Below are 20,573 nucleotides of genomic sequence, written 5' to 3'. Positions count from 1 at the left end.
TCTCCTGAACTCGTGATCCGCCCGCCTCGGCCTCCCAAAGTGCTGGGATTACAGGCGTGAGCCACTGCACCCGGCCGATTCAATATCTTAATTCCATTCCCCCCTGTCTAATGTAGGCACTATTATTGGGTATTTAATTTTATCTTGCTTTTGGTAAACCCTCAAATATTTTTTATAAGACCAAAATATATTTACAACTGTTTGTGATCTTTACTTCTGTTTGCACATCAGATGTTTCATGAAGGATCACTTGTCTGAACAACACTACTTTCCTTCTTTTTTTTTTTTTTTTTTTTTTTTGAGACGGAGTCTTGCTCAGTCGCCCAGACTGGAGTGCAGTGGCGTGACCTCGGCTCACTGCAAGCTCCGCCTCCCGGATTCACGCCATTCTCCTGCCTCAGCCTCTCAAGTAGCTGGGACTACAGGCACCCGCCACCATGCCCGGCTAATTTTTTGTATTTTTAGTAGAGGCGGGGTTTCACCGTGTTGGCCAGGAAGGTCTCAATCTCCTGACCTCAGGATCTGCCCGCCTCGGCCTCCCAAAGTGCTGGGATTACAGGCTTGAGCCACCACGCCCGGCCCATTATTTTCTTTAGCATGGGTCTGTTGGCAAGCTCTCTTACTTTTGGTTAATCTGAAAATGTATTTTTTACGTATTCTTGAAATAGTTTGGTTTATTATAACATTTAGTTTGATAGTCTAGATGTGGATTTCCTTTTATTCACTGATCTTCTTGAAACCATAATTTGGTGTTTTTCATTAGTTCTGGAAACTTCTCAGTCACTGTCTACTTATTGGCTTTGCCTAATGATTTCTCTTTTTCCTTCCAGAACCCTGACTAGGTGTATATTGGAAGTTAGTCTATCCTCATATTTTTAAATCTCTCATTCATGTTGTATACCTATTTATCTGTGCTACATCTGGACAATTCTTTCTTTAGCTGTATCTAATCTTCCACGAAACCCATACATTGGGATTTTCCTTTCAATTCTTACATTTTTCATTAATAGACATTCTGTTTGTGTTATTTATATGTGTTTTTTAACAGTTTCTTTTTCTCCATACGTATTTTCAAGCTTGTCTTTTATTTCATTAAATTTATTAAACAGTAATTTTATATTGGTGTCTGATACTTCTCATAATTGAAATCTTTGTGACTCTACTTCTGCTGAATCTATATATCTGCTTCTGTATCTGTATCTGTATCTGTATCTGTATCTGTAGTCATATCCACACACATTCTAGTTTTCACTCATGGTGCCTTATTTCCTTGTTGTTTGTTGATTCACTCTGATTGCCAGATGCCATTTGTCCTGAAACTGTATTTGTTAATATATTCTGAGGCCCGGGATGAAGAAGGATTTTTTTCCAGAGCAGATTTGTGTTTGTTTCTGAAAGGTGTTAGTAAGGTACCTCTTTAAATCTTTAGCTTGAGATTATTTTTTAGTCCAGCAAGGTGGTTTGAATTCTGGCTACGAATTGGTATAAAGGCAGCTGTGGTTAAACTCTTCATTGTTTGCTTTCTTTTTTCTCCCTCTACCATTCGGACTCAAGGCTGCAAACAGGCACTTTCCTGGCAGTCCTTTGTGTATCTCTGTGGGTGGGCAAGTCCCTTCTAATTTGCCCTTATTCTGAGGACTCCCAGCACTATGGGGTGAAGGCCTCTTACTGGAACCCCACCTTGGCTTGACCCCAGGTATTGACTACTGTATTCCATGCCTCAAAAAATGATAAAAATTGAAGCATGCTACATAGGTTGGCTAATACCTCCTTAGCAAAAACCAGTCTCAGTACCACGGTTATTCCTCTGTGTTCATGACTTCATCTGAATTTTAGCCAGAGGATTTCTTACTCTTTTGCTCTTTTGTTAATGCTTTTTAAAAAACCGACAATATATTTTATCCAACAAAACTGACAATATATTTTATCCCACATTTTTTTGCTGTTTTCAATGGGAACATATTCTGAGTACCCAGTGTGCCATGTTACTCTAAACAGAAGCCACTCATTCATTTTTAGAACAAATATTTATTAATGACCTTCGAAGTGTCAGAACCCATTCTGAGGCCTGAGACATGAAGATGAAATAACCCACAGCTCCCATCTCCAAGACGTCATGACAAGGTAGGAGAGAGAGACATGAGGACAGGCAACAGAGGAGTAAGAAAAGTGCTGCAAACATTCCCAGAGTGCTTCATTGGAGCCATGAGGTACTTGAAGAGGCAACTAACCCATTTGGCAGTTCAGACAAGACTTTCCAATTAAGTGCCGAAAAACAAGGATCAGTTAGGCAGGCAAAAAGAAGGAGCAAACAGTGGTCTTCGGAGGAATTAGGTGACATGCTGAAAGCCTGGGGGGAGAAAAGAATGTTTGTGGCCGGGCGGGCTCACGCCTGTAATCCTAGCACTTTGGGAGGCCGAGATGGGCGGATCACGAGGTCAGGAGTTCGAGACCAGCCTGACCAACGTGGTGATACCCCGTCTCTACTAAAAATACAAAAATTAACCAGGCGTAGTGGCGTGCGCCTGTAATCCCAGCTACTCGGGAGGCTGAGGCAGGACCCAGGAGGTGGAGGTTGCAGTGAGCCGATATCGTGCCACTGCACTCCAGCCTGGGTGACAGAGTGAGACTCTGTCTCAAAAAAAAAAAAAATTTTTTTTCTTTAACAAATTATTAGAATTGATATATGGAAAGGATTCTGTTTAACTTACCTATGAAAATACCATCCTGGCCAACAATGTTGAAACCCCATCTCTACTAAATATACAAAATTAGCCGGGCATGGTGGCGGCGCCTGCAGTCCCAGCTACTCGGGAGGCTGAGGTAGGAGAATAGCTTGAAACCGGGAGGCAGAGCTTGCAGTGAGCCGAGATCGCACCACTGCACTCCAGCCTGGGCGACAGATCAAGACTTCGGCTGCAACTCAAAAAAAAAGTTTGTGCAACAATAATTCATACACGACTTGAGCTTAGAGGGTGAAGGGCAGGGTAGGTGGGGAGAGATGACGACGGAAAGACAGGCAGGGAGGATGTTGGGGCGTTGCCGGGATTCTCTGGTAAAATGGCCGTGTCTCTGGTTGATTGAAGCCCTCCAAGAGTACGTTTTGGGGGGCAATGATAGGAAGAGCTGGTCTCTGTGGAGTGCTTTTGCTATGTCGAGGTGATCATATCATCATATAAACGCGGGGCGTTTGGGGAGATGCGCAGGACAGGAGTGGCTGGAGAAGTCGGAATAGAGGAGACTATACAGGGGATGGGTGGGCAAGGCGCCGCTGAAGGGCCTTTGTGGAAAAAGAGTGTGTTCCCCGGGACCATCTGGAAGAATGCCACTTCAAGCACAGGAGGGCACCTTCAGTACCAACGTTTGCCCCCAAAGGGGCTAGGGAATGGCATGTTGGGGCCTTGCAGGAAGGAGGATCATCCAAAAAACAGGCTCCTTCTAGGCTCCAGACTCAAAAAGAAAGCAGAGGCAGGAGTGGGAAGGCCCAGGCGTGAGCCCTGATGAGTCTGGCGGGGATTCCACCGTGTGGAGGGGCAGCTGAGGCTGCAGGAAGTAGAGCCCCGGGGGCTGTGGAGATTCCAGGCTGCGCTGCTGGAGAAGAGGGAGGCCCAGAGGCCAACAACAGGGAAAACCACAGTGTGTCCGGAGTTGGTTCCTGCCAGTGGATTCGTGGTGGCACTGACCTCACGAATGGAGTCGCCGACCTTCCCGGTGAGTGTTACAGCTCTCAAATATGGCACGGACCCAAAGAGTAAGCGGTAGCAAGATTTGCTGTGACGAGTGAAAGGCTTTGGAAGAGAACCCAAGCGGCTTACTGCTGCCGGTTGAGGTGGCCAGCTTTTATTTCCTTATTGTCCCCGCCCATGTTCGGTTTCTGTCCTATCAGAGTGCCCTTTCTTTCAATCCTCCCTGCGATTGGCTACTTTTAGAATCCTGCTGATTGGTGCGTTTTACAGAGCACTGATTGGTGTGTTTTATGCTAATTAGTGTGTTTTATGCTGATTGGTGCGTTTTATAATCCTCTTGTAAGACAGGAAAGTTCCTGATTGGTGCATTTTACAATCCTCTTGTAAGACAGAAAAGTTCGCCAAGTCCCCACTCAACCCAGGAAGTCCAGCTGGCCTCACCTCTCAACAGAGCAGAGGGAGGGCAGCTGGGATGCGGGGGCAAGGCTGACTTCCAGGGTTCCACCTTGGCCAGCGAATGGAAGGTGAGGGGGGAAATAGCTGAGGGGAAGGGAGTCTAGATGGAGAGACAGCTCAGTGCTGGGCTTTTTGGGTTCAACCATTTTTGAAGCTTTGAGGGCACACCCACTACAGGGGAGGAGAAGATATTAAATTTAATTCTAAATTGTGGCAAGAGCGTCACATGGAAACAGCCTCTGGTGACGCACCTGGCAATTGTGACTGTAGTGATCTCTTTTCCAGCCTACGTTCATGCCAGCTTCAGACTGAAGCTCATTCCTTTCTTGTCCCTGAGGTTTCTTCACGACAAGCAGTCCTTTAACTGCATGAATGCTTTTAAATCCTGGGTCATGCAAAGACTTCCTAAGATCCTGAGTAAAACATGAGGTTGCCCAGCACAATTCCGTGGCTGATTTTCAATAGTTTTCTCAGCTTTATTCTCAACTCAATTTTGTTATTCTAGTCAGCTGACCTATGGCATGACTATCACACCTCCATTATTTTAGAAATGGGATTTCCAACCTCAGCACGTCATTCATCTGAACAACTTCCACCGTGGTTTCCTGTTCATACAAGCAGCCCTCCTCCACACCGCAATTCCACTGCTGTGCCAATTCTTCTTTTAGAGTCAGGAGCCCAGAAAGCTTCTACAATGCCAATTACAAGGCTCTTTGTGACAAGCATTCTAATCTACTCAAACAAAAAAATGCGTATTTATAGCATTCGTTCAACTAAAAAAGTATACTATATAAAGCCCAAGAATGTAAGTTTACGTGTAAAAAAACTGACACCAGCAATTTTACCTCCTCCTTATTTTCCTCCAGCTGCGCAGTTAGGAGGATTGTTTGTTTGGTCTATTCATCTTCCCAGTCTTCTCACTGAATTCTCCTCTGACTCTCCCAGGGGCCAAATCTCAATTCTTGTCTTCTGTTCACCCTTACTCCTTGGCTCTCTCCTCATCCTTACTCCTTTCTCTTCTTTTAAAGAAGCGGGCCCATGTACAATTTCAGGGAGTATTATTGTTAGTACTACATTTTCTGTCACATTCTTCAGAGGCGCTAGACTCCTTGCAAAGCAAAACTGTGGGCACAAGGCAACCTAAGACCTAATCCCTTCAACAGGGTCTTGGTGCCCTGTGTGCGGTCGCCCCCGAAACCAAGTCAATGGTGCTTTCAAAGACTACAGCCAGCCTCTGTCTGCATCCCGGCCTGCGCCCCGGGGAAATAGTAAAGCAAAAGGTGCCTTACAATAAGGGGGTGAGAAAAAGCCCGCCAAGCGGGTGGCGTTCAGATGAGATTGCTTACTCTACATGCGCCCTCAATTTAAAGGGACGAGTGGCCCGCCAAGCCTTCTAAGTCATCGTGCCCATTTCTCAAGAGAGGGCTGTCTGTGGGCCGCACACCAGTGTGACCGTAGAGAATAAGGGTGGCACCAGTCACGTCCTGAGAAAGCGATGAATGTGTCCTTGTGAATCGGTCAAGGTTTTCCCTTGCAGGTGGCCTGACTCAAGGGCTTCGCAGGGACACAGGGACACAAGAAAAAACTTTCAAAAGTTTTACCATCAGGGAAAAAGCACATCAGGACCCGCCGGTCATTGCAGGTCATGCCAGCGGAAGCTTAACTGAGGGAGCAGGGCGCACAGACACAGCTGTGCTCCAAGAGTTTAAAAAGCATTTTGGCAGATGTTCCTTGGTGATCAGTTGGAGTCTTTGGCACGAGGCTGGCATCTGGTGTGTTTCCTGTTCATTACTGATGAAATTGTCTAACGTGTCTGTGTCTCATCCGAATACAACAGAAAAAAAATGCCTGGGAATAAACACCCTACTCTAACCCTTGGAGCAATGTGTAGGTACTGTTTATCTTTGAAATAAATATTCAGGTCACATAAACTGCAGTTCAATGTACAAAGCAGAATTTAATATGAGGACATATAAGGTTTAAATATCATTGCATAGTAGTGACTTTTTAGGTAATTACAATTTTATATGCCTGTTACATTTGTGGTAGGAGTTTAGCTAGATTTTGTTTGAAAACTACAGCTTACTTATAAAGTACACACATTATTTTAATCGTACAAAAATGTGTAAAATATCTTACTCACCATGTAACATGGGCACCCCAAAGTACATGAGTTTCTTAAGAAGACATATGAAATCTTCAAGGCTATAAAGAGGACAGGAAATGACTCACTTCCCAATGACTCCAGGTAGATTAAATACCACCCCCCCACCTTTTTTTTTAAGACAGTGTCTCACTCTGTCATCCAGGCTGGAGTGCAGTGGCACGATGTTGGCCCATTGCAACCTCCGCCTCCTGGGTTCAAGCAATTCTCCTGCCTCAGCCTCCTCAGTAGCTGGGATTCCTGGTGCATGCCACCATGCCTAGCTAATTTTTGTATTTTTAGTAGAGACTGGGTTTCACCATGTTGGCCAGGCTGGTCTCAAACTCCTGACCTCAAGTGATCCACCTGCCTCAGTCTCCCGAAGTGCTGGATTACAGGCGTGAACCGCCGTGCCTTGACTAAATACACATTCTTAATTTAGCAACAGGAAACAATAGAGGAAAATAATGACACATACTCACTGAACACACACCAGTTCCAGGCAATGTGCTAAGAGGTTTACGTTAATTAGCTCAGTTGACCCTCTTAGGAGCTCTGTGACATAGGTACTTTATCCCCATTTTATAGATGAGAGACCTGAGGTTTCAGGTTGAAGTTACCTGTCTAAAATCTCCAAAGTGAGAAAGCAGTCATATTCCAGAGAGCCTGCGTTATGCTGACAGAGAAATATGGATACATGAGAAAATTTATGCAGCACCTTAAATATGTGCCTTTCTAATTGGAAATTCTGAGTGTTTCACAAGTACAAGTACTTTCCTACTTCTTCAAAAATATTAATTTTTTTTGGAATAATGATAAAAGCTCAAACCTGTTCTGCTGGACAGGAGAAAGGGCAGCCGGGGGGCGCACAGAGGGAAAGCCTCCCTTTCTGTCTGTACTCCCTGTGGTTAAAATGTTACTATTTGGCCACACTGGCCTCCAGACATAACCGTGGCCAGGCACAGAACGGGGTTTCACACTAGGGTAAACCCTCAGATCTTCAAGGTCTATCCCCAGGTCCTTCCAGGCAGGTCTGGGGCTTGGAGTGTGGGAGCTACTGCTCTGTGGGCTGCTGCCTAGACGGCAAGCTCCTGGTTTTTGTTTGTTTGTTTTGTGGTTTTTTGGCGGAATTTTGCTCTGTTGCCCAGGCTGGAGTGTAGTGGCGTGATCTTGGCTCACTGCAACCTCCGCCTCCTGGGTTCAGGCAATTCTCCTGCCTCAGCCTCCCAAGTAGCTGGGATTACAGGCGTCCACCATCACGCCTTGTTAGTGTTTGTATTTTTAGTAGAGATGGGGTTTCGCCATGTTGGCCAGGCTAGTCTCAAACTCCTGGCCTCAAGTGAGGCCAGACCTCCCAAAATGCCTGGGATTACAGGCGTGAGCCACCATGCCTGGCCTGAACGTCTTATTATTTAAAAGTGTGTTGGTGTGGTGGTGGGGCCCTATTCCTAATACTTAAAATCATACACTGATGGCCAAAAAGCACACTACCAAGTATGACTTAGGAATTGAGAACTCAAGAAGATAACTTCAAGTACTTCTCCCCTTCCTAGGTAGAGGAGAAAACCGAACATCATATATAGGGAGATAGGATTCTAAGTCATGGTACAAACCTCCCCAGAGGAATTGTGAGAATCAGCTTTTCTTAAAGATCCTCGCTTCCCCATTTGCTAGTGTTTCTGAGTGATAACCGAGACCATCATTCCCAGGAGAGCACACGCGGTAAAGTCATCGACATCATCACTGCAGTTTCTCACTAGACGCCTTGTGCTGAGTGATGCACATTCAATCTATACTGTGCACCTCTTGATGACTGAAAAGTGGTTAAAGCTAGATTACAATAGTGCCCCCTTATTCACATTTCCCTTTCTGAAGTTTCGGTTACCTAAGGTCAACTATGTTAGAAAAATATTAAATGGACAGTTCCAGAAATAAACCTTTCTTAAGTTTTAAATTTCAAGCTATTCTGAGTAGTGTGATGAAATCTTGTGCATTTCCGCCTGGGACATGAGTCACCCCTCTGTCCAGCATATCTTTGCTGTAGACACCTCCCCGGCCCCCAGTAGTCACTGGGCAGCCGTCTTAGTTATCAGATTGACTTCCTGTGTTCAAGTCATCCTTATTTTACTTATAATGGACCCAAAGTGCAAGAGCAGTGATGCTTGCAATTCAGATGGGACAAAGAGAATTGTAAGTGCTGCCTTTAAGTGAAAAAGTGAAAGCTTATCATAGGTACAAATATATAAGAAAAAACATTGCCGGGTGTGGTGGCTCATGCTTGTAATTCCAGCACTTTGGGAGGCCGAGGCGGGTGGATCACTTGAGGCCAGGAGTTCGAGACCAGCCTGGCCAACATGGTGAAACCCTGTCTCTACTAAAAATACAAAAAATTACCTGGGCTTGGTGGCGCATGCCTGTAATCCCAGCTATTTGGGGGTCTGAGGCAGGAGAATTGCTTGAATTCGGGAGGTGGAGGTTGCAGTGAGCCGAGATTGCGCCAGCAGTGAGAGTCTGTCTCAAAATAGAAAAAAGAGAAAACATAATGTAATCAGGTTCTGTGCTATCTATGGTTTCAGTCATCCACTGGGGGTCTGAAAATGTATCCCCTATATATAAGAAGGGGCCACTGTATTTCAATTCTCTCAGTCCTAATCTAAGTCTATACTTTTCAAAGATTTATCAATGAAAGCAAGTCAAGATCAATTGATTTTTGTTGTTGTTAAAACAACTGTAGGACTCCCACTAGAAGCCCGAAAACTTTTTAAGGCAAAAATTGTGAGACATGTATTTGGTAGTGTGCTTTTTTTAGTATTCTGTAAGTAATTTCAAATATTAGCAGTAAGATGGTTTTTAAATTTTGTTTTAGAGAACAGGCATTTGTATTCCCTAGTAATTGTTATGAATGATTTTTGGGTGAAATAAACAAAATTTTGTGGTCTAAGCCTCAATTTAGATGTGATATAGTGTTCTAATAGTAGAAATTTCAGTTATGTTTAGATAGCCGCTACACCATTTGGAGAAACCCACGTTGGATGTAAGTTGGATTTTAAAGTGCACAGGCCCAGCAAAGTCACAGTTGTGTGATGAAAGCATTAGTATGAATGCCTCCACTAGGACTAAATTGTCAGTCGACAGAACATTGAATAGAGTGAAATAAGAAACCTCCTGATTACTATGCCAGGTCATATAATCCACAGGGAACTAAGTTCTGCGGGAAGAGAATCAGATAATGCTAGCTTCAAATAAACTGAAATCCCACAAAATTCAATGGTAAATGAGGTTACTAGGGAAAAAAGAAAAAAAAACCCTAGTTATTTCAGCATCATTGATACCAAGTGGAAATCTCCAATCAATAATCCATATCCCTTGAAAAGGGGATTTGTAGTAGGTAGGGATCAAATAATTAGTTGACCCAAATAGTCCTTCAAATACCTGATAACGTGAACATTATCACTGCCAGTCAAAGGGAGAAAAAACACTCGTCTTACTACACTCAGAATGTTCTAAATCTTCAGTACTCTATAGCTTTCTCATCAATGTGTACAGTGGTGTAAAATGATTTTCCAGAGGTCAACTCTTGATAAAATGTTCTACTGCTATGAGTCATTAAGTAGGTGAATGATGATTTATGAATGGAACTTACATGTTGGATACCAAGAAGACTAAAACTCACATCTCGTAGATAGTACCTTATGTCTTGATAGAAAAAAGATATAGATTAGCATCACTTCCTAGTCACTAAAATGGTTTGTAATCTTAAGTAATGAAATACATGACATTTGTCATATTGTTCTATACAGTAATAGGGAACAATCCCAGCTTTACAACTATATTCAACTTTGATGCAGTCACCTCTGATGCTACCTTTCCACAGAGTGGCGGGGGTCCTGCTCTCCCATTCCCCAGCCCTGGCACGAAGGGAATGGATTCCAAATGCATCTGAAATGTTCAGTCTGCTGCTAAGCCCTGAGCGGCTGCCTCCAGCTATGAGCAGCCTCATCAGTTGACCCCAGTCACCCATTCAAATATGATTTTGCAAGTGTACCATGATTGGAAAACCTCTGGGAAGCCCTCTTGTGGGGAGCCCACCTGACCCCGAGTTTTGGCAGGAGCCAGGCCTCTCAATGTACCCCTTTCTTCTCCTTACTCTTCTCCTTTGTGGAGAAAAAAGAATGGATATGACATTTGGCAGGGTCATACAATGATGGAGGGAATTTTGTCAGTTGTGCAGGAGTTTGCGGAAAGCATGAAGATGAATGGACTTGGGACCAGAGGTGGGAATGTGGGCGTGGCCATCGCAGTAATTGACAGGAAGTGACGGAAGTTCAGGCAGGCCCATCACTCACTCAGAGGCTATTTATCAGGCACCTCTCCCAGGCCAAGCACATTTGAGAAACGGGAAGAGCGAGCTCCCACTTCACCCTTCTGAGGCCAGACACGTTCTGTGTGACCTCCAAAATAGTGGAATTCCAAAAGACACATTTTTGGAAAGGTGCCTTTTTTTTTGAGACGGAGTCTCGCTCTGTCTCCCAGGCTGGAGTGCAGTGGCACCATCTCGACTCACTGCAACCTCTGCCTCCCAGGTTCAAGCGATTCACCTGCCTCAGCCTCCCGAGTAGCTGGGATTACAGGTGCCCACCACTACGCTCAGCTAATTTTTGTATTTTTAGTAGAGACGGGGTTTCACCATCTTGGCCAGGCTGGTGTTGAATTCCTGACCTCGTGATCCACCCACCTCGGCCTCCCAAAGTGCTGGGATTACAGGCATGAGCCACCGTGCCCGGCCTGGAAAGGTGCCTTTTTGTTTGCAGTGTTTTCTCTTTCTTTTAGCAAATACCGCCTGAAACAGTTATAAAGTGCGGAGGTGTCAGTACAGTAGAGAGCCACATGTTAATGAATCCAGAGCCCAGGAAGAAAACCATGCCTCTCCGTGTAGAAGGTTCTGCTCAGAGGATGCCAACTCTCAGCATGTGGCAAGGGTTTGATACAAGAGATTCTATTCCCAATCTGTCAACCACGTATACGAACTTAGGGATATCATTTCCCGATATATCTCTCTGGGCATCTGATTTCTCATCTGTAATCAACAGAGTGTTAGTTCTTATGATCAACAAAACTGCTTTCACTTCTAAGGGCTTTTGATCAATTTTTAATATTCTACATCTTTTAATTTTTGATGCTTACAAAAAGATCCTGGGTTATCTCTCAGACATGGAAACTGGACTAAACCATTTTCTATACCCTGCCTCTCCCACAATACCTTAATATAGATATATGCTTAAAGTGAATATCAATTAATCTTCCGTCTCGAAGATTAAAATATGAGTAAGAAGTACAGTTTCACTTTTGCAGATGGAAGAGCTGACGATGGGACAGCCAGCGCTGGCACGGCCTTGATAACATGCGCGAACCAGGCTCTGGTGCACTTTAGAACCTGTGAGCAACTTGCTGCCTTCGCCGGCCTTCCAGCCAGCCAATTGGCTTCGACACCAATATCAGGGCCAAGTCTATCAGTTGACTTGACAATTCTCTAGGGACAGGTAGGAAACAGGATATAGTGGCATTTATTCACTCAACAAATACTTATTGAGCACTTCCATTCCAATTGCAATTAAACATTAGCGATAGGAAACTCGAGGAAAAACACAATGGCGCTCCCACCTTCAAGGGTACTCTGTATACTTTCACACCAACGAAAGGACAGTCTGAAGGAAGAGGAATGTTATCCTAAATTTATATGGACTGCAGAGATTAAGTGCAAAGCTACTATTTTTAGATAAAATCCTTCTCAGACAAGACCATAGTAAAAGGGTTAAAGGACAGTGGTTGAATTTCAATGTTAAATGGTATCTCATGGGAATATGAAAGACTTTGAGACTGGCAATGGCATTAGTACTAGGACTATGAGGATTGTACCCTTAGGGATACATCACACTAGGACTTGACTTTGGATCCAAAGAAAGCGCCCAGGAAGGCCTAGAGGGAGAGGTACCAGGGCTGGAGAAATGTCTTTCTCAGCAGCAGCCAAAGATGGGTGAAAATAAATGGTAATTCCTCCTGGGAACCCAACAGCCAAAACATAGTGGCTTTCAAAAAATATTTTTGGGAAGTCATAAATCAACATGATATCAAGGAATAAGATTACTTCAAATATGACTATACCAAGAAGCAAGACTTTCTACTAAAGTTTAGCCATCATACTGAAATGAACATACTGTGAAACATTTAGCTCCTGTCTTCACAGAAAAGAATCATTTACTCGATGTTCTGCATAAAACTGGGGCTTGGAATTCTGCTGTATAATCCTCATACTACTTTTATATTCCATTTCTCTCTCCAACCTGGGACTGTGAGCTGTTTGAAGCAGGAATGGTATCTTCACTCTTGTCTACCCAGAGGCCAGGCATGGTATTCAGCCCAATCACTTTAGCACATAAATACTGCTTGAATGAATAAAATCACTTAGTTATTTTGAAAGTTCTTTGACTCATATTTGGAATTTTAAAAAATCAGCATGAGTTCTAAATTGGATTTGTCTATTGAAACAATTGACAGTTCAGTCTCAAAATTCCTATATATTTTACATCTACTTCCTTAATCATGAATCCCTATTAAATTTTCTGTGATATGAAATAACTTAGGTGAAATTTACTGTGTCCACAAAGTGGAAGCACATATACAATGGAAAAAAAATTAGCTTAACAACAACAAAAAACTTCACCAGAATGACCAGTGTTTAAAAAACAAAACAAAAAATAATCTGTAGTAGTTTGGGATGTTTCCTATGATGAAAGAAAACAGACAAAACACTGACATGGCCAGCAGCCTTGCTAAAGATAACTTGTCTCCATAAGTACACATATGCCAATTCAACCTGGCATAATACACAGGCAGAACTGAAATCTTCATTTGGATAATGACCATAGAGTTTATAGCACTACTGAAAAACACATACACTCCTCAGGAGCAGGTTCTGTTTTCCAGTGTGCTTTGCAATACACCAACCATTTAGATACTTGGATGCTTTTGACAGTCAGTCCCTAGTGCAACTGTGGAAAGCAAGCCTATATTGCTCTGAGAGAAAAAGAAAACAAAGAACAGAACAAAACAAAAATAGCACACTCATGTATACTTATCAAGTTATAGTTCTTGACTCGTGGCTTCTCGCAAATATTTTACTTTTAAATTCCTTAGAGATGTTGAAGAGCAAAACTTAAAGACAGGTGGGAGTAAAACACTTGGACATTTTGTCTAAAAGAGGCTAAAATTGTAAAAGAAAAGATGTCTTCCATTAACATATCCTGTCTTTACTGTCTACCCAGACCACGTATTTGAAGCTTGCCAGTTACAATAGCAATTTCTGCCCAGCAGGTCACTAAGGGAGTATTTTTGAGAACATGTACTCAAGGTATGTTGATCCCCCTTGGTTTCTCATTGTAAGAGATTAATCTATTCTATTACACCACTTTACCATATTTGACTGACATAAATTTGAGGCACAAGTTTGGTTTTCGTACATTTTGATAGACACAGAAATACTGATTGCATCATTTAATTAACACCAATTAAGCACTCAGAAATTTGACTGTGGTGCTAATTCATCAATATGAGTAACCTGCAAGTGCGAAGCATGCGTGATGTCTGTTGGGGTGCTTTCTAGTGTTTTTTATCCCCCTAATATTTGATTTTTATAGCCATTGATATACAATAGGGTAACACAACAACCCTTTTCTATATATGGCCTACAATTTTTTCCTCTGGTATTTCTGTATTTTAATTCCATTACAGAATTCTACAGTTTCTACTTTTAAGAAATACTCATGAGAAACAGGTAGTAATTCAAACTGTAAAGGAGTGGCACGAGAGCCTCCTGTGCATAAAACTCTTCAGGCATTCCTCACAGCCTACTGAGGGCGCTCAGCAAGAAGGCTCATGTTGACACTATTACCAAATTCTTGGCAACCAACCTGCTGGAACGGATACAGATCTCACAGCAGGCATGACTTTCATCACCTTTGGCTTTAGAAGAATGACAAATGAAAAAATACTTAAGAAATGGGAGGGGCTGTGGTATCCAACTTCATTTTTCAAGTTCGTATTTAGACTAAATTTACATCTGTCTCTATTTTTCTTTTCCGTTAGCTCTGTTCAATGCCGTTTTGAAGGCAGCAGTACTCCTCTTTGAACTGACGGGAGAAAGTGGTAAGGAAAGCAGGAGCTTCCCAATATTTCCCTTAATAACATGAACTCTTCCCAGTTCATTGCATATGTACTTAAATGTGGGGTTCCATAGATAAAAATAAGGTGATCCACCCGCCTTGGCCGAGCCCTTGCACCTGGCATACTTCTTTTAGATCGGGCTGGACACTCCGCTTTCTGGTTCAATAACTTTTCTTTGTTACAACCTCTCTAGGATGGAGCTAAGGATGGTGGTGGTGATTCTTTAGCAAATTGTAACAAGCATTTTAGAAAAACTGGGTCACACATTTTGCTGTGGTTTGGGTGGAGTCTGTCCCCAGGAAAACTCCTGTTGAAATTTGATCCCCAGTGTGGAAGTGTTGGGAGGTGGGGGCTGATAGAAAGTGCGTGGGTTACCGAGGCGGATCCCTCATGAATAGGTTAATGGCCGCCCTCGGGATGGGGTGTTTTCCCTCTTGCAGGGATGCATGAGTTCCTAGGAGACTGGGTTGAGTCTGGCCTCCTCTTGCTTTCTCTTGCCTTGCGATCTCTGTGCACCTGGTCCACACTCCCCTTTGGCTTTACACCATGAGTGAAAGCAGCATGAGGCTGTCACCAGATGCAGCTGCCCAATCTTGAACTTTCCAGCCACCAGAAACGTGGGCCAAATAAACCTTTTTTCAACATTACCCAGCCTCAGGCGTTCTGCTATAGCAACACTAAATGGACTAACACACTTCTCTGAAGAATTCAAGGTATTCACACGGCCATCTTGGTATTTATTAGCTTAATGGGATGTACATTATTGGTGTTGTCCACATCAGTGATGTTTTCCTTGTAGAGTACAAAATTTCTCTGCCAAATAGGCTCATATGGAATTCAGTGAAAAGGACATAAAGTCAAGCTAACACTACATTTTTTCTTTCATGTCTCTCCATACCGGGTTGCTTTAATTCCAAGAGTAACAGGAGGTTTCTAATTCATTTTAGACTCAACACCAATACTTACTGATGACAGACCACTTCTGGAAGTGACATCAAACTTTCCCACTTTATTTCATTTAAAGCCAACTTTACTGCTAGTAGCCCCCGAACTGATGCCTGAATGATGTTCTGGATGAGGCATATGTATGTTTGATTTGCTAATCTAGCTTTTTCCCCTGAGACTCACATTTAACTCTTAGTTTCAGGACCTGCATTGCATTCCGCTCATGAGCTTTAAAGTTTTACATTTTCCCGCCACCTAGGAATCTAGAAATCTAGAGTCAGTTTAAATTCTGGACAACTTTTTAATGCTGTTTTACCTCAGTGAGAAAGCAATGAACAAAAGCATATTAACATATTATCATTTAATTAAAATGTATTCAAACCAACTTTCAACTTGTACTACCAGTATGTCTTAATTTTATAAATCAGTCATTGAAAACAATGAATGTAATAGGGAAGCACTAAAATTCGGGTTTCAAGCACAGCCAAGGCACTTTCCTCATTCCCAAGCTTGACAGTTCTAAGTTAAAGGAGTGAACATAAAATCTTTAGTATCAACTCAAATAGTTCTGCAAGAATTGTGGATTCACTTGCAAATATTTTCTTCTCCTTTTGCTCTTAATCATCTTTTTCTTGTAATAACCTTTATATTAATATCCAGTTAAGTAACCAATGAATATAGTATAGCATACTTTAAAACAGACTACAGTAGATTTTCATCCCAATTTTAGGAGACACTCCTTAAAATTGGAACTGTTGTGTAGCATGTAAAAATAAGCGCTTTCAGAGGGTATACAGTTCACAAAATAGCATTAAACTGGAATAATCTAATTTTAATAAACAGTTTTTGGGGAAGATGTGATGCCAAACTTACCATGACTATTATTTTAGACATATGTATAGTACAACTATTAGATGGTCAATTAGTTTAACTGCTTTCTAAAGACCACAAATTACTGTATAAAAGAGGTAATCATTAAAAATTACGTTAGGAAGGAAATCCAAATGTCTAGTGCTTCCATTCACTTAAGCACTTCTGTAAACATAAGAACCACAATGTGCATGAGTAACAGTGACTAAAATATTCATCTGATTTTTCAGGAGGAAAAACATCAAAACTGACTTTATGTCATCCCTTTTGAGAAGTTGGTTTGAAAGTCAGATCACCATCCTGGACCAGGAGACAAGCACAGATATCCACAGGAGCCAGGGAGCCGGGGGGAAGGATTAAAGCAAGAGAAGAGTAACAAAATCAACAGCCCAAGTGTGACACTAGAGACAGGAAGGAGTGGTGGGGGGGCGACTAGCCAGGGAATACTTGGCTTAAGGGGACCGTTTAATTACTCAGTTTCAGCTGGTGCCTACTATGTTAAGAATACATGTTTGGGCTTTCTAGACACTTTGATCTTTCAGGAAGAGCAGATTTTGTGAAGAATTAAAAAAAAAATCTAATATGGGCAATCAGACTTTTTTTTTTTTTTTTTTAAAGTCTAGTGTTGCCACTTTTAAATTATGGCAAGTAGTTTAAAAAGCAAAACACCGTATAAGCCAAATCAAACACACCTTTGGGCTGCTAGTCTGCACGACGGTGCTATGGATGCTGCACCTGTGGGCTACTTTAATAAAGCATTCTGTTGAGGAAAACTAAGGTTCTGGTGAGCAAGAGGAAAGGAGCCAGAGGTACTTGGAGATGATATAAATAAGAAAGACTGGAAAACTTAAGGTACAAGGAGTCATAACATTTAGATGTTCAAGACTCGTAAAGGTTTCACACTACTGGAAATGATTTTTTTAATAAACTAATTCTGTTCAACAGGTTAATGACACCAGTCCTTTTCATGAAGCTGATGAAATCAAGTTTTGGTCAGCATTCCTTTCTTCTTTCTTACATTCGAAAACGACATAAAAACTGTACCATTTATTAAAGATAAAAAAAGTTTTGGATGCACAGTCCAACCGTGGAACACTGTAGCAGTCTGTTTACTAATCTCCCTTAATGGCTAAAATCAGAGTGAATGTTATGCTCATTTTCTAATGTTATAATAACTCCACAATGTCAAATTCTTACATTTTCTTTTAAATAGTGTTGAAAGCCTCAATAAAATTGAAAGTGTGCGTTCTTTATTCTCATATTGATACATGCATTTTCTGGGGGTGGACGATAAGCAGCACTTTCCAGCTGCAGTTGGCTTGAGAGGATGAAGCACATGCACTTTTTCCAGTTGGTTTATTGCATTTCATGTACAGTCATGCAGTTCTCCGTTCACACGTGATCTGTGAACACCTATTTTGACTTCTATATATATATATATATATATATATATATATATATATATACATACACACAATTTCCACAGTAAAATTTTAAATGTTTCATACATACCACTACAATATAAACCATAAAAGATATATTTGGTAATAAAAACTTAATAACACTTTTAAGTCATAAATTAACTTTTACCCTGGAAGCTGAGATCTTCCCACAATGTGGTGTCTTTTGCCAAGAAGGGGCAACAAAATTATAATGTGGAATCAATACTGTGGCTGCTCTTTGCTGCACCTATCGCCTCCTTCTACTATGAATTAATTCATTCGCCTTCTCCCCCACCCCCTGGTAATTAGTGCAGCAGAAACACAGAAACGAGAGGACTGTGCTGAGGTTAACCAGTTTGATTCCACATTTAAGGCACGAGTGTATATAATGTTGGTAAATCTCTTCATATCAAAGGCATCTCAATTTAGGTCACTTAAACTACAGATAAAATGATGTGTAGCACATATTTCTAAAATATTGTCCATGTTTTTTCCATTTTAAATAAAGGTATTAAGGAATTCGTGACAATGTAAAAAACTACTCTATGCACTTAGAAAGATTGTGAATTCGAAAAGTTGGAGAATAATTTTTGCTAAATAAATTATCATTTGGCAGTAAGTTCTATTCTACCTAAAATAATGTTTGAAATGCTGTAACAGCTACTTCTTATCAAGGAATAAAGACAGGCATCACATCCTGGTCAAACATGCAAAACCACTCCCACCCCACCCCATCCTAAAACTAAAGAAACCTTAGGCTGTCACACGTGAAAGTGTTATGACATATATATATATACACACACGTATATATATGAAGAGTCTTGATTTGGTAGTGAGCAATTTCATTTAAACCTATCATTTGCTTTTGGCACACTAAAAAATTCAGATCCTTATGTAGTGTTTAGAAAACCATAACCAGACACCGATTGTGTGTACGTATGCACATCCTGGTTTTATGGGCAGGGTGCCTTCATGACCTCTTACACCTGGAGCTACTGCACTGGTGCGTATGGGAGTAACTACTTTCATGTTAAGTTTTCCCTGACATTTTGCCTAAAGGAAAAGTTTAAGGACATTAATTTCACCAACTTCTTGACTGAAAGCTCAGCTTTCAACTGTTTTGTCAAATAGTTTCAATCAACTGACTCTAGAATTTTACTATTCTTGGAATTTGGTAGTTTCATGTTTAATAATATTGTAATCTGTATAAAAATGAAATCTGTAATGTTATTTTCGCCTTTTAAAACTTTTTTACATTTCCTACATAAAAGGTAGCAATGACATAATTATACATAAAGTACCCTTAACTGAAAATGAGATGAGGCTGCATTCATAGGCTTCAGAGAATAGTAAATTGCATAGAAATTAATCAATTTAAGTTACATGGTACCATGACAACTTGTATATTAGCAGCTTGACAGACAGCTTCGAATTTTCACAGACTACTACACGAACTGTTATGGCAACGGAAACTTTTACAAATAGTAGCATGTTAAAAGATGTGTCTACCTAACAACAGTACACTACCCACCGCTCCCATCAGAGACATGACAGGGTTTGTTTACATGATCCAAATGACCATTTCAATGGTGATTCGCTGTTATCCCTCACATCAGCTAACACTACTCTGTGTATTTATATGTATATGTGTGTATATATATTTATGAAATGAGAATACCTGGACAGTCTGATTGGTTAACAGCGTATTGGTACAGTTTTGTCTTCTATTACATGTCATTCATTTCAGCCCTCAATTTTAGAACTCTAAATAAATAAAATGTAATTTACAAAGATAGTTATTTACAAATGCAAAAATTCATCCTGAGGATTTTGTTATCTAGGAGAACTGTTTCACAGAAAAAAGCAAGTATCAATCTGTGAAATAAAAATGCACCTTGAGTTAAACTAAATAATTCATAATTACAGGTTAATTTACCCAAGTTCCAGCCAAGAAAAGCATGAAGATATTTAAGAAATCTTAAATTGATTTGCATGCAAGAAATTAATCACATACAACTTTTCAAATCCCAATGTTCTTCCCCCTTAAACTTCTTGTTTAATGTTTTAGTCTGACTGTATTTGTAAAGTAGGTGACAGAGAAAAAAATACCTGAGGAAAACTCAGTAACGTGCTGAGGGTTCTTTTCCTCACTGGAAAGCAGCGGGGCTTCAGGCCACCATGAGAAACAGCCAGTGGGCCTTTGACTTTACCCAAGTTAAGCTCCCCTAATAGGAGTAGTTAGCTAAACAAGTTCAACGCTTTCCAAAGGAAAAAGGTCAAGTTAAAACAAAAAATCTAAATAAAGGTAAAGTATCAACAGTTTCTCTGCTTTACAATGTGACCATAAAATTACTTATTTACAGAAATTAAAAGAAATGGTTCAACAAAGAATCAAACTGGTTTCTCCAGGTATATATACCATTACAATGTATCTTTTTACTCGATACTGTGAGCAGACAGTGATTATTTTGGAGAAGGAAAAATAAGGTGTGGAATTAGTAATGCAGATGCTGAAAGGCAAGTGGCAAGAGAAGAATGCCTCAAACAAAGGCTACTTTGTTCCCATCTCTACTGCACCTACACCCACACCCGCCCCCGCCCCCAAGCTAAAAGACCAGAATAACCAAAGCCATTTTAACAGTAGTGTGCAAAACTGTCAGCTGACAAACAACATAAAAACAAGTCACGCTATGTTATCTGTGGTCACGTTCTTCAGGGTTAGTCCAGTAACTCAAGACTTTACATTCTTTTGTCTTTATTTGTTTATTTTAATTAAACATATAAAGGTTAATAAACAGACAAAGTCCAGAG

General features: G+C 41.2%; 1 protein-coding gene across 3 annotated transcripts; it reads left to right on the top strand.

The window, feature by feature from the left end:
- The first annotated feature begins 4,083 nt into the window (after nt 1-4,083).
- On the top strand, nt 4,084-16,902 carry LOC129534512 (uncharacterized). 3 transcript variants are annotated; one of them, XR_008681126.2, is made up of 4 exons: nt 4,084-4,210; nt 13,657-13,693; nt 14,428-14,487; nt 16,551-16,902. XR_008681126.2 is itself a non-coding variant. In XM_055391787.2 (2 exons), the coding sequence occupies exons 1-2, from the start codon at nt 4,204-4,206 to the stop codon at nt 5,284-5,286; spliced, it is 603 nt and encodes a 200-aa protein (XP_055247762.1). In that variant the 5' UTR covers nt 4,084-4,203; the 3' UTR covers nt 5,287-5,818. The 3 variants fall into 3 exon arrangements, 1 of the variants encoding a protein (XP_055247762.1); XR_010134414.1 differs by having other exon boundaries at nt 13,608-13,693; XM_055391787.2 differs by lacking the exons at nt 13,657-13,693; nt 14,428-14,487; nt 16,551-16,902 and adding an exon at nt 4,691-5,818.
- Nucleotides 16,903-20,573: the final 3,671 nt, after the last annotated feature.

The sequence above is a fragment of the Gorilla gorilla genome, chromosome 5 (assembly GCF_029281585.2).
Source record: "Gorilla gorilla gorilla isolate KB3781 chromosome 5, NHGRI_mGorGor1-v2.1_pri, whole genome shotgun sequence".
NCBI lineage: Eukaryota > Metazoa > Chordata > Mammalia > Primates > Hominidae > Gorilla > Gorilla gorilla.
Note: the sequence above shows the minus strand (reverse complement) of the source record. Positions and strands in the feature narration are given on the sequence as shown.